Source organism: Podarcis tiliguerta (genome assembly GCF_965153285.1).
Source record: "Podarcis tiliguerta genome assembly, chromosome: 10".
In the NCBI taxonomy this organism is placed as follows: Eukaryota; Metazoa; Chordata; class Lepidosauria; order Squamata; family Lacertidae; genus Podarcis; species Podarcis tiliguerta.
In genome coordinates, this window is record NC_139543.1 from 4,663,230 (window position 1) to 4,678,280 (window position 15,051).

At 43.2% G+C, this 15,051-nt stretch overlaps 1 protein-coding gene across 9 annotated transcripts in view; it reads right to left on the minus strand.

The window, feature by feature from the left end:
• Positions 1-434: 434 nt before the first annotated feature.
• The window catches only part of CD36 (CD36 molecule (CD36 blood group)), a 67,811-nt gene continuing 53,194 nt past the window's right edge, over positions 435-15,051 (minus strand). For all 9 annotated transcript variants that reach the window (XM_083399886.1, XM_083399890.1, XM_083399891.1 and 6 more), the window contains 9 exons: positions 14,665-14,756; positions 13,246-13,292; positions 9,829-9,898; positions 8,888-9,075; positions 7,481-7,599; positions 5,834-5,907; positions 4,486-4,540; positions 2,694-2,858; positions 435-1,012 (listed from right to left, as the gene is read on the minus strand). In XM_083399886.1, coding sequence (XP_083256012.1) covers positions 2,694-2,858; positions 4,486-4,540; positions 5,834-5,907; positions 7,481-7,599; positions 8,888-9,075; positions 9,829-9,898; positions 13,246-13,292; positions 14,665-14,756 — 810 coding nt within the window. In that variant the 3' untranslated portion in view covers positions 435-1,012. The remainder of the gene's footprint in view (positions 1,013-2,693; positions 2,859-4,485; positions 4,541-5,833; positions 5,908-7,480; positions 7,600-8,887; positions 9,076-9,828; positions 9,899-13,245; positions 13,293-14,664; positions 14,757-15,051) is intronic.

The window sequence follows — 15,051 nt, forward strand, 5'->3', positions numbered from 1 at the left end:
CCAAAATTTGCCCTTTCTGAAACAAGACACCAACTGAAACCTTTGAAATAGGCACTTCTTCTGATTTGACAATGCAGTTCTCCAGCCAGGTAATGTGTGCAAAAATGCAAATGTACATCAATATGTGTGTATTAGTGAAACTAACATACATGAATACACAAAATTGCTTTGCAAAAATGTGTTACATTAGGCCAAAATTGCAAACAAATGTGCTTATTAGGAGGAATTCTCTGGTGAATTTTCACAAGGACTTCTTAAAAAATAATAATCCACAAGCTGGTGTGGAGATGTGGGTAACTGAACTAAAATGCAGTGGAGGTGAAATGGAGAAACTGAAATTAGCAGATTTATCCATCCCCACTTTGGCGGTGAGCAGGAGTGTAGTTGCACATAGACTTGCAAGTGTGGGTACAAAAACAAGGAAATACAGACAGTCTTTTTGACAAACCCTTTACTGAAATCCATATGTTACAATTAATGGTGTTTTACATTTCTCATCTTCTAAAATCACATCTTTGGAGAGAGAAAAAGAACACAGCTTAATTTTAGAGGCTTCTTCAACTTCTTGAAGGTGTGGATGAGAAACAAATGATTGAACATGTTTGAGAGCAGGATTCTGTGCTTTCTGGACACAGTTAAGGCAAAGAACCTCTCTTCCCATTCTTGAATTCCGCAGGTGGGAAGAGACTGTGGCGGCAGCAGCAGCAAGCTGCATAAATGGCAGCACAGGTTTGATGGATGTCTTATAAAAGGCTCATAGAATGCAGGAAAGTCAGATTTAACGATAGACTCTCTTCTGAACATCTTTGGGGTTCTGGCAGGCAAAGGCGCATTCTTCACTCAACACACCGAGGCGGGGCTTCTTCCTAAGCTGATTTGCCACATACAAAGCACAGTCCAGCAATGCCATCAGGAAGGTTCATCCGGAAGGTTCATTACCCTCCCTTGCTTAAAGTCTGAAATGACTATTGCCTACATCTGCAGTAGCTTGATACCTGAAGTAGCTTGATACCTGAGAACAGAAATCACCCCAAGTTAGTTCAGCAGACCCAGGATATCTGGATCAATTTCTCATGGAAGGCTTTAGCAGACATATCACAGCAGAGGTTGTGGTTCTATAATAGAACCATAAAGGCCTTTTGATCGTTTATCAGAAGCATCAGCTAGCATCCTTCGCATTGTATTAATTGGGCTAAAGATAGAAACCCGCTTAATGTGAAAAGCAACATTCCTTGGGGAAAGGAGTAACCTTTCTGTAATTTTTTGAAACTTGTATTGCACAGGGCCTTCATACCATAGGCAAACTCTGTTAAGTATGTTTCTGACTTTTGGAGAGAGGACAATGGCTGGATAAATGTTTTCCTATGAATATGCAGATCTCTCCCACATCACTCTTCCCGGATAAAAAGTGAGAGCGAAGACAAGCATGACTAAACATTACATCTGAATTGGGAATTGTGATCTGAAGCCAATATTTCTTCTTGGCTTGCCATGCATGGGTCATTTGGCACCACAGTCCCCAGGTCAGATGTAACACTAAGCCAAGGGGGGGGGGGCGGGGGGGGTTGCTTCTACTAGCTGCTAGGGAGAAGCATAGCAGAAGTGCTCTGTGTATTAACAGTAAACCATGACTTAGCATGATGTGAAAATTCAGCGACAGAACTATGAATGTCAACACTTCTTATAGGCCAAAGACTGGAGCGCTGGAGATGGTCTGCCCCACATATATCAGGAGCTGGAGTCAGTGGCTGTTGGTAGTGGTTGATGGGGCAACACTGCTTGCCCGACTTCCCACCATTGTCATTGCTGTGGCTTATCAGGAGGGGGAGTGGCAAGGCTGGCACAGTGCAAATGGAGTCGTGGATCTGGTGCTCCCACTGGTGCATTTCCACCATGCCAAGCTCACTTGGCATGCCCAGTGGATGGGAGGTCAGGAAAGCAGTGCTCCAGGACCAACTACTACTATCTATATGAATGCCTTTCTCAACCTTGGGTCCCCAGATGTTGTTGACTACAACTCCCATCATCACCGGCCATGCTGGCTATGAATGATAGAAGTTGTAGTCCAACAACTCCTAGGGACCAAGGCTGGTCTATATGGATTTCCCAAAGGGAGTGGTGAGGGCAAGAGAGGGGTAGGTTTGGAAGCAACCATGTGGGGGCAAAACTTGTGATTTTTACTACCAAATTCAAATTTGCTTCAGTTTTCCAGCTTCCCATCACTGGAAAACTGAAGCAAATTTGGATTCACTGGTAAAAAATGTATTTCTTGCATTCTGTTTTTAAATGTATGCTTATTTAAAGCTGAAATTTAAGAGGATTGTGTGAAGACACACACTATGCCTTAAGCCACTGCATAAGGATATTGGGAGCCCAAGAGGCCACTGGAAGTTTCATTTCTGAGCACCATCTATGTACAACCCTTCTAAAAAGCTATCTGCTATTGACAGTACAGTTTCATTGGATATACCACCCGGTGTCTGGAATCAGAGTAGCAGCACATTTAATGTTCACCCAAGGTATAGATTTGCTTGATAAAAATCAATACATCTTTTTCCAAGCCTCGCCTTCGACATGTGCAAAATGGTCTCATATACACAGAACTGTGGGTGCCCAATTGCTGTTATTATTTCAGCCAAAGAATCTCAGAAATGATCATCAAAGGAAATCCTGCCAGAGTCCTGTTTCCTTACTTATTTTGATTTCTGCGCTCGGCATACTAAGAACGAGACGAGGAATCCGAGGAACATCACGCTGCCGGCAATGATGAGCACCGCTTCCAACAGATGCAGAAGCTTGATCTTATTGGTCACTTTCTCTCGGAAAAACTCAGCTTTCTTATCATCAATAATGGCCGTCTGGAGGAAGACGAGGGAGACCAAGAGCAACATTATTCCACACAGAAGTCCACAAGCAGTTTCCTCCCTACATGTGGGAACTGCAATGTCAAGTTATTTCCATCTTGGATCTACGAAAAGGAACCTGCTCACATCCCTGATTACACCCAGTTCCATTGCATAAAAATAATAATAAATGGAATGGTGAAAGGAGGGGGAGGAACAACAACCAGCTGATTGTCACATCTTCAGAAGCCCCTTTCAAAGTGCTACCTAAGGCCTGCAAACCTGCTCGTGGCCATCAGGCTTTTATCTGCCCCACACTTGGCATCATGATGGGCGGGTTTGCTCAGTGAATACAGCATTGCGGGACAACTGGGGAGGCTCAGTGGGCCTATAGAGACTCATTTGTTGGAGATTCCCCACCCAGGAGTGGGTGCAAGAAGAGAGTCAGGGACTTAAGTGGTTATCCATACATTGCTCAACATGTTTTACCAACACATGCTGCACAGAGTGCAGTGGAAGATAAATGTCACATCTATCTATCTTATTGATTGAAGTTATTCCTTTGGGAATGTGGTTTCCAGGAGGTCTCCCATCTGGGCAATGACCCAGACTCACACCTACTCAGTCAACAAAGTGATGGTCTCAAGGCCACACCCTGGGAACCCAGGTGCTTTACAGCAGTGTTGGCCTTCAGGCGCTTTTGGGACTTTCAGCTAGTATGGCCAAGGGTTAAGGATCATGTCATTCAGCAATTTCTGAAGGGGACCAGATAGATAAGACAGACAGACAGACAAGACAGCTGGCATAGCCAAACACAGAGGAGAAGGCTGTGGTAAACATCTCTAATAGGGTAGCTGGTTTACAACACAAAGCATTCAAAAAAGATGAGCCCCTGAAGGGAAGGGACACCATCCAAGATTGTGCCACTTCAGTTCACCCAGTGGTGTCGGGATACGGAAGGTTGGATTGGAGAGGGTTAATGGAGCCAGGATGACGTCAGGCCAGGCATGGCCAAACTTGGCCCTCCAGATGTTTTGGGACTACAGTTCCCATCATCCCTGACCACTGGTCTTGTTAGCTAGGGATGATGGGAGTTGTAATCCCAAAACATCTGGAGGGCCATGTTTGGCCATGCCTGCTTTAGGCATTTCTCATGCAGTGAAGTTTGCAAGGCACATCTTCCATCTGGGAAGCAACAGAAAAGTGGCCCAAGGCGACACTTGAAGATAATGACTCAGACTTATTTGCCCATCTATCCAGCCATATTGCAAGCAAGTCTAAGCAGAAAACACAGGAGAAAGAATTTTGGGAAGAGGCTTTACTCAGAGAGAAACACCGGAGAGTGTCCTTGGGAGCAGCTACTGCTCCTCTGGGGATCTGATGGGGAGCAGGTGGATTTGCTGTCGCCAGTGCCTCAGCTGCAAATAACTTCCAATATGAAAAACTAAATTCCACCACTGCTGCACCCATGGAACTCGTCAACACTAAAGAAGTAGGACAAGCATAATATATAGATTAACTGTGATAGAAAGGAAGTCTTCAAATCTTGGCCAACATTTTTAAAGGGGTAGGAATAGCTAGTTACAACAGTACTTATATAACTAATGAAGAGCAACATAGAAGAACAACAAACAGAATTTACCTCATTCAGCCACAAAATAGGAAAGAGAAATGGCAACTTGATCTGTTTTAGGACGCTGAAATAAAACATATGAAAATATAATTAGAATGAAAAAGGGGACAAAGATCCGTAAGTCAGAATAGCATTTATGCAGCAGTTTTTGCATGTTCAACAGGAATAAACCTAAAAAGAACTACATACATCCTGATATGTTCAGATGATCACATCTTATGAAGCAGTCTTTAATAATAATTAAAAGCCCACACACATACCCTTTTCACAGTGTGAGCCATCAAACCATAAAAACTCTAATCTTAGTGTCCGAGGCTGGTAACCATAGTTCCCTGCTTTGGACAGAAGAGGAGGCTATGGTTCCAGAGGTTTCTTGGTTTGATTGATTGTGCTGCGAAGGGAGGAGCAAAGGTCCTGTCACCAGGCAAAAGACTCATTCATCTCTCTAATAAACCAAATTATTAAATTATTTGCATACATATATGGCTATGATCATTGGAACCAGCCCAGTATGAACCAGCCCTAAAGAGAATGATCTGTATTTCCTATTGCATTTTAGACCATATTGTCCCTATTGTGTGCTGTCCTAAGGATAGACCTGAATATTCTTCAAGGCAGCATGGAAGAAAAGAACTGTATGACTTGTCACAAATTTCCACACATTTTTCACCAAGTTAAAACCTAAAAAAAAAGATTCTCCCAAAATTTCACTTCAGCATGTCTGGTGGGAAGCTACAGATGTCCAGAGCACATGTGATGCTTTTCCTTTTGTTTTCCTCAAAATGATGTTGCATTAAGCAGGAATAGAAGTTCTTTCTGAAGTTTCATCTTCAGTAGAAAATCTAAAGCAGCAGGAGCCAATTGGGTGCCCTACAGATGTTGCTGGACTCCAACTCCCATCAGCCCCTGCTGCCATCACAGGATGGACGTGCTTTGGTTTGTGTATTGCTTCAGAAAGTGCAACTTCAGCAAGTCTGGCTTTAACTGGAAACTGTATCTGATTTCTCTCCATTCCTATTCAAGCCAATAATATTGACTTGAATACTGTGTATTCTTCAGAAAGGAGTGAAGTACCAGGAAACTTCTGTCTTTTTCCTTGTCATCTAAACTCTACCTTAGATTGCAGGGGACCTGGGATAGAGTTGGGTCCAGTTATGTCACGCTACAAATTGGAATTAACTGTCCAGACATACAATGAGTGATAATTTCTACTGTATCCATAACATGTTGAGGAACGAAGTGTCCACCCCTGAAAATGATCAGGTCCAAGTATGCAGAGGGACTTACAAACCCAACACTGAGAATTTACGGAGAAGCACATGCACCACTTTTTAATTCAATTAAAACAGCAACTTACGTAATTTTTGTAGAAGGCCTCACCAACAAATTGATTTGCAGTCTTTTGGCAAACTGCAGTGTAAACCCTGTGGTCTAAAAAACACAACACAAATAAATATGAAGTGCCATGAACAATTGATGCCGAGGGGGCGGGGGGGGCGGACACTAGTAATTAGCAGCATTAAAATACAGTGACATGTTTTTATTTGGATCCAAAATTAGAGCATTTCCTATTATAAGAGTAGCTGAACAGGAAATGGCCAAAGTTACATGATTTATCTTTAGCTGCAACTAGACATTGGCAATCACAGCTCCACTGCAATTTCAGATTTCCCTAGTTGCTCATTTTTCCAATCTTAGGTCTGGTTTTTCACATTTCCACAGCTTTTTGAAACTCTCATGAATGTTTGTCAGCATTTATGTGCAAATTTATCTTAAACTACATGTCTGTATGCAATTTCCCCAACTATAATGCGTCCTTAAGATGTTTTTGGCAATATATGCATTGATATGTAGACTTAATTGTCGTATATGCATTTCTGTAGACAATACTTGGCGAGATAACTGCATTGCAAAAATCTGGAGAAGAGCTATGAAGAATTTTGAAGGACTGTGTTTCAATCCACTTTTTCTTTTGGGAAGAGTGAAGTCCTAGCTGCAGCACCTTGAACAGAGGCTATTTATCATGATTCCACATGAGTTACATCAAAGTAGCTAGGTTCTTGTTTGACCTGAGGGTTATAGTCAAACCTCCCAGGGCTAAATGCCTCCAAACCTGCACTCACTTGCTCCCCACCCCCACCCCACATGCCCCTGTGCAGTGCTGGGTGGGGGAACACAGGCAGCGAACCCCCCATCCCATCTGCATTGCTGGCCTGGAAGTGCTGTGACAGGGAGGAGGGCTGCCATGCCTGGTCCAGCTTGCAGGACATGGGCTTGCCCGCCCCACACAAGAGGAGGTGTGCATGAGCCCACAGTGCAAAATTCGGCCCTAAAGTGATGGCAGCCAATTTTAAGACATTTCGCTTTAAGATTTGTATCAGGCTTTTGTTCAATATGGGAAGGACTTTGTGTGCAGGTCCAATCTCTGGCACTGCCAGTTAGGGCTTGAAATATTCCGCACCTGGAACCACGGAGAGCTGCACACAGGCGGCATAGTCAGGACTGAGCTAGATGTCTCACTTGGTCTAAAGCAGCTTCCTATGTTCTTTGATATCAAGAAATGGGGCAGGGGAGGCAGGGGAGACCTTCTAAGAGTGGAGAATAACTCTCCGTCATCTCACATGGCTGAAGCAAACTAGGCCCTGCCCAGCTTCAGAAACATCTGGCAACAACAGGTCCCTCAGGGAGCTTTTCCTGAGGCAAACACTCTGGCCACTCTTTCACGAACCCCAAAAGTTAATCCCAAGATCACATGCAGTATCCATAAGTTACAAGCTGCTACTGCACCAGAGCGCTGGTGCCAAGATCCTGTGTGACAAGACAGAAGATGCTGGGATCCCACCTCAGCCCCTTTGTGGGGCTACATTTAAGTTATGTTTAAGTTATGCATGAAAAGGATATCAGTCTGAGCTCTACTGCAAGCCAAATCCTAGTTTCTCTAAATGACAGAACTGAGGCACTTAGGGAGGGAGAGCGAGCGAAAGGGTACAGTGTAATTACTTACTGGCTCTACATCCAAAAAGGTCATATGCTCAGGTGGATTTGGGTGTAAGCCTTCAACGCCTTGAGCAATTTCTTCACTTGCATAGAGGAAGTGGGGGAGTGTGACATATACAGGTTTTCCTGTGGAGGAAGAGGAGAAAAAACATCAGTACAATCCCACGGCTTCTTCTCTTTCTAGCACCTAGCATGCTAAAAACCATGCTACTCAGCCTATATGGGGAAAACTACATCTGTTCCAGGGGCCACCACCAAACAGCACCCTATGCAGCAGCATGCCAGGGGCTCAGAATGGAACTGAAGGCCATTTTCTTCATGCTTGCAGCTGCCAGAGTGCCAACAGTGGTCAGGTTAATTGGGTAAGAGGTGGAGGGGGCTCAAAGGTATGCAGGTAGTGAGGAAAGAAAAGGCAGAAGTCCTTGAGTTATTCTCATTTTTAAAAACTGAGTTGGAAAATGATTTTGGACTCACAGTAAGCATTGTGGCAAGTATAATGACATCTCTACTTAAATTGCACAAGACGTTGCATTGTGCAACAGTGACAATTTAGATGTACATTAATTTATACTGTAAAAAAAACATGATGCAACCACAGATGATAAACCTTTGACATTCAACCACAATTCAGGTCTGTTTTGCCCCCACCACACGATCAGATATAAGTTTTGAATGTGTAGTGCCAGTATAGCTCAGGATGCTAACATGGCATAACATCAAAAATTATTTGCAAATTATTTTCATCTCACCTTTTCTCCAGTGGGAGTCCAGGCACACCTGCAATTCTTATGAGTAATGTTGTACAGGTTGTTGTATATGCAAGCAAAACTTTTACAATGTGGAATTCTGCTCCGTGTACACATGCACACACCTATATGTAGATGTATGAATGTGTGTACATTTTAAGTATTAAAAGTTTGTGTACAGTGAATGAAATCTGTTGCCTTTTAAATGATAAAAACAAAACTCTCACAAGTATTTCAGTTCTCTTTTTTCAATTTACCCCATTGTTGAATTTTACTCAGCTTTACTTTATAAAGCCTCAATCACAACGTGCCCTCGCAAGTGAGTTCAGATGCAGCCCTTAATAGATTTACTCTTAATAGATCAACTCCATTTTAGCAGTATTGCTATAGAGAAAGGGCTGTTGGTTCCCTTTTGAATCTAATGGGACAACTTAAGACATGACTTAAGCCCCAATGAAATCAGTGAGAACTCAGTGCAAGTAACATAATTTGGACCCAATACAGAGCCTTGCCCCTGGCGCCTCCGTTCTCACCAAAGAGCTGTTAGTTGGACAACAGAGGGCACAGCCTTATGGCACGACCACTTCCCAAGTTCATATTGTCCAGACCTCCAAATCTTTATATTAACCACTCCAGTAGCTTGCTCATCTCAAATTGCAGGCAGATACCTTGTTTGCAAGAACTGATGTCCAGTGCCCCAGCTAATGTGCAATTCAGGGATATCTCTTTCTCTGTGCAGAAGCAGATGTTGTCAGGATTGACAAGAGGAGATGCAAAAGCACCTGGAGGGACAATGAAGCGATAGAGTGGGATGTCCTTCACAGTCTGTTCACTGTCAAAGTTGCTGTAGATGGATCTGGATATGAAGTGGGACAGGAAGGTAGTGTCTTAATTTAGGAGCAAACATACAGGCACCTGTAATTTCATAATTTCTATTATCCTAATCTGCTATCCATATACTTCCCATACATTTGGTGGCTATCTGCAAAATTAAAATACGAGCCAGAGATTTCAACCTGCCCATTATTTTCAAGCTGTGCCCATTACTTTCAATGTGTTTTCAACACCTCTCCAAACGCATGAGGTGACCAAAACAAGCCTGAACACATTTGAAGAGCTAATTTAAATTTGCAAGCCTTATGGATGATTTTCCTCCTGGGAAGGCCTGAAGAAATATTGCTTCAGTAGTACTACCTCACAGCAGTTTTTGATACAGTGGGACCAAAAATTTGACAGGCTGCCATAAAAAATAACTGGTGGAAAGAATGGCACCAGAGGAGTTAACACACTAGTTTTCCATATGGGTAAATAGTAACTTTGGGGGACGGTTTCTATTGGCAAATAGCACTGTAGTTGTGTGATTTGGGGCATTCTGTGCCTGCCTTTAACTTAAAAAAATGTGGAAGAATTTGGTCATTGATCTCTCATATGATGCCCAAATTTGGCCCAAACAATGCAGAAGCTTTGCCAGATCAATGTTGGTTCTCTTCAGTGTTACCCCAAGCTGACTATAAGCCAGATTTTTTTAATATAAAAAACAAAAACAAACTTTTAATCATTATATCCTTCCTAACTCAAGCATAGAAAAGGACTTTATGATGGTCTTTACCTGCAAATATCAGAAGAAAATAGGTCAAGTCTTGCAGTCTTTTGGACAAAAGGGGGAAAGGAAGCCCCATCTGCAAATAGAATGAGAAATATCATATAAATTCCCAGCTTGCGCTCAGGTTTGCACAACACACATGTAAGTGCAGAACTCAGCTGCCAGTTCACTTGTGGTCATCTATCTCATCTGGCCAATTTTCGCAACTGGATTAAGAGACACTGCAAACAGACGTTTCAGAGGAAGGCAAGAAAAGCATACATCCGACATCTTCCCATGGCTTTTAACGTTAGAGTGCAAGATATGAAGCTTTTTAATGGTACTTTTAAAAATATTGTCTGAGTTAATTTGGAAACCACCCATTGGCTGACCTGAAGCCAAGATACAAAAAGTCATCTAAGGTTACACAGAGTCCATGGCAAAGAAGAAACCATTCCTTGGATTTAAACAAACACCACCCACATCTTGTTGACTAGCAAGTGAGGCTGATTCCACATCTCAGCCATCCCAGATATCAGGGAAGCAGGATAATGAACAGACCAGTTCGCATGTTATTGTAATGATTAGGGGTGACAGATATTTTCTTATTTTTCTACTCCACTGCCTTGGGGGGGGGGGGGCAGGAGGGGAGACACCCAATGACTGGAGACATGGATCATAAAAAGTAGGCGAGATACATTCTGTCCACATAGGTAGGATCTTTCTAATAATTTAAATGGGTTTGTGCTCTCCAGATATTGTGGACCACAGCTCCCATCATCCCAGGCTATCGGCCATGCTGGCTGGCCAACATCTGAAGGTTACCATGACGACCTCTTGTTTAAATATGAGCACACATCCCAGCAAAACTGCAGTGCTTACTGCTTAAAATGCTGACCAGCCTGCTTTTGTGTATCGCACTGAGCTATTGTTCAAAACCCCAAATGACAAAATGGTGAAAGGAGTGCAGAGGTATGTTGTCACTGTTTTTCTCACCAGCTGTTTAAAAATATCAAGCTTTGGTCTGCAAATCCTGAGGGCCTGAAGGAACAATCAGACTTCCCTCAGGTCCTCTCCCAGGGGATTTAAACAGCCCCCGACACCCAGCTCTTCTGCGTCAGATCAACCCACCCACCCACTCCATTAATTTCGTATTTCACTTAATGAATTGGCCTTGCTATGGGTGGTGCGGTCGCCATATTAGCGGGGCCAGGTAGGAATTTGTCTATCAGGCGAACTGGCTATGGCCTGGAGGTTTTGCTTACCTCATAGCAATCATCACAACTTTGGTGGTTTAGGCACTGGGTAACCTTAGTCCTGGTTGGAGGAGGGGTTGTACCCTTGCTCCCCCCCCAAAAAAAAAATAGGGTATCCCGTTAAAGGGATCAGTGAAGGAGTTGCTTCTGTCCATATGCCCTGACAGGGTCTTTGGGCCTCAGCAGTGATCCTTGTGGGGATCCCTCTGTTTGATGTAAGTCATAGGAATTCCCACTATTGGGTTGACCCTGGTGTCATTTCTGGCAGGCGGGTGGGAAATAAATGGTTACCCATTGCCTATCCCAAGTCTCTTGATCTGTAGTCAATACAATTGTGGCCTGACTTCAACTCTTGTGTCTTTTGCTGGCATTTTATTTGAGGGGAAAGTGTGCGGCCTGGGCCTGCACTTAAATGGTCACAGGATAGGAACTAAAAAGACCTGTGGTAAGAGAACTCGCAACCTCCTGGTGTGTGTTTGAGAAAAGCAAGTAAAGAGTGCTTGGAAATCATTCACTGAGCACAGCTACCAATTTCAAATGGTAACACCATGCAGAATGACAGAAGGGACTGTGCTACCTTCTTACCACCCAAAGCCACCCTTATTGTAGGATATGGGGAGAGCAACAGCAATTGCTCATATCTGCAAACGTTTTCAGTCATGCTATTTAGTGGCTTGAAAATAGACTGAGGAGGGAAATCAAATGTACACCGACAAAATTGGAGGAAAGGCTATCATGACGCAACATGCACCTACAGCAAAACAATCTACAGTAGAATAAGAAAACTGATGTCACCTGATAATGCTAGGTTAATTTATTGGTGCCAGTTCAGGAACTAAGGCTGGGTAATTTAGAAACCCCAAATAGGTGGAGTTCAGCCAAATAGAAATTTCATAAGCATTCCTAGATGACTCATTCCTTTAAGTGAATGGGACTTTACTACCTCATTGAACTAGACTTGTGGGTACTTGTTTGACTGGAGCATTAACAACTCATAATTGGTGCCAACAGTAAGAACAATTACCATTCTCTAGGTCAGAAGTACTCTGAACCAATTCCAAGGGTAAGTAGTGTTCCTGTTTGTGATTGTTGAAATAAATGAGCTGCAGAGGTAGCACCACCTTTTTTGATCACATCTAAATCTGAATATTCTCTGTGATTTCACAGCAGAGCTATGGCTGCCAGCCCCATGGCATAAGGAGCACTGTCTCCATTGACTAATAACAAACACACACTCCTTCAATTCCCACAGGCTTCCATGGCCTGCAGGGAACAGACAGCCAGTGCATCTGGCTGAAGGACAAACACAGGGAGGAAGAGACAAGCTCAAGCAAGGTAATGATTCTCTTGGCAGAGTGGTTCCTGCCCAGGAAGACCTTTCAAAGCTTTCACCCCAGGCTTTGTGTACTACTTAGTATTATTTGTTATATTTTTCCTACTTGCCCTGCACCAGCGAGTCTCAGGGCAGGCCACAGCACATTAGGGACTCAGCTACACCGCTGCAAATAAAACATTTTAAAGGTGCTGTAATGTACAGTATACAAATGTGACACTAGAAGGCGACAGTGAGCTGTGCAAGATTCAATGTATTTTTTAAATGTCTTAAAATAAAGCATTTTCACAGCATTTTTATGTGTGTGTAGTTTCCACCAAAAACACAATGCAAACAGCAGTGCAGAATACAAATTAAAAAACCCTTCTGATACAGTTGTTTGTTTTCTGTGCTCATCAATGCACTCGAATTGGTCACCAGGGGAAGGCCCTACCAGCACTATTTTTTGTGCCCCTAAATCCAAAGTTGTAGAAGAGCGCTCCTGTGTCCGTCCCCCCCACCCATGGGCCTTATTTTCAAGCAAACCTCTTCAGGGTGTGGAGCATCAGTTTGTCATGCACAGCACTGTGGGAACAGGCAGATCTGCTGCTCCGCCTTCTATCTACAGAGATCCGCAGTGCAGCCCACAAATAACCCCATGGATATGACAATGCATTTGCAGGACAGAGTCTGTCTTTGCAAGGTGCATGACATGTAGGAATGTGCTTGGTGGCAACCTGGGACAGATCCATATCAAAGAACCATTAAGTGTACTGACAATGCAGAACACTTGTGCTCTTAGCCCTCTGGCTCAAGATTTTTAGTAAGAAACTGGTCCTAAATATCAGTAGTTTACACCAACCCACGCTTACTTACCTGTGCCGTTGATCATAGCACAACCTCCGGGCCAGTATGGAAGGGTGCTTTAAAAGAAAAAAAGGGGGATGATACAGGTCAGGTGACAAAACTTCAAAGAAAGATCCATTTTGCTATACATTTTTCTACATTAATATAGGAGTCAGATTCAGGCCACAGTGCTTTCGTTCTAGAAGGATTCTCTGACGCAATCCAAGGCCTGATTCATTTATGCAGTTTCCTAACCCAGAGTCTAGGGCTGCTACAGGATTCACAAGCCTGGCTTGCACTGGCAGGTGTCAGCCATGTCAAGCATGGACAACCCGTGTCATGCCTCAGGCACAGCTAAATGGAAAGGAGCCGTGCATGTTGGAGAGCTCAGTCAGTAGAGCATGAGATGCTTAATTATTTCTCCATTGCCCTCTACACTACTTGCTCTTTCAAGAACTGTGAAACCAGCCTAAGTGAAACATTTAACAAAACAGAACTGCCCAAACCAGTGCATTAGAACGGTGGGTGCTGTGCTATATACACACATTGCATTTGAAGGACCTGCCTCTATGAGCCAAAGGTAGGAATGGCTTTGAAGGTCTACAAAACTCACCTCTCTCAAGAACACTAGTGCAAAAATCAAGGCTTGGCTTTAGTGTGCTGTTGATCCACAAAATTACAATCTCATCTGTATCCCTCCCTCCAAAAAAAGAACTCAGGAAGGCGTACATAGGACATTTGATTTTATATTTAAAACCATCTTGTGAGGTAGCCTATGCTGAGAAGAAGTGATCCCCTTAAAGTTAATTTTTGCTCCAGAACCTTGGTGGTGGCAAGTTTCATTCTCCTCCATAGCTTCAAGGCAGGGAGGCAGATGGACCCAAAGACAATAATCTTGGCCCTGTGTCTGCTCATAAAGCCAACAGAAAATATTTATCCTGAACTAGTGTTTTCTGCAGTGGAGTAGTTTTAAGCCTAGGAATCTCCTGTGTTCCATCTTTCTGCACTGAAATAACAATCTGAGAAGAACCTGCTGGATCTGGCCCAAGGTCAGCATCCTGTTTTCCCAACCGGATGCCCATGGGAAGCCTGAAAGAAGGACTTGGGCACAACAGCACCCTCCCTGCAAGGGCCATTCAGAAGCATCCTGCCTCCAACAGTCGAGGCAGCACATGGCTTCATCCCCAGTATCCAATCCTCTTTCAAAGCCACCCAAATCGGTGGCCATCACTGCCTCCTGGGGAGGAAATTCCATATTTCAACCATGTGCTGTGTGAGAAAGTGAGAAAGTCCTTTATTCTACCCTGAATTTTCTAACAGGTGGCTGTAAAAGCATGCAGAGACACAGACGTTTGCAACAGCAAAGTGAGAAAGGATCCACAGTACATGATTACGATCTTTTACAAAGCATTAAAAAAAAGCTATGTACATTTTTCAGATATACATTACGTTTTTTCTTTATAAGTCTCGATGAGTGCTGTCTTGCTTGTGTCATTTTTCCCATTGTGGATTCTATAAAGGCCGTCCAATGTCTCATTATACTTGGGAGAGGAGAGAAAATACACAATTTTCAGTGCAAACGGGTTTGATAATGAAGGTAAATCCCAGGGTTCTTTTCTATGTTCAAATAAATGTACACCATTCCTCATTTCATGCTTCTTAGCAATCAGTTTATTTCTCTTGCAGAGATACCATACCATTCTAAAGTATGGATTTGCCAAAACGGAAGGCAAGAAAAGTAGATATATCAGCAATATATCTATTTAAAATGGGTTAGACACCACCAAGAATTTGCATCTTTTAAAAATAACCCAAAGTGAGATACTGAAATACTAA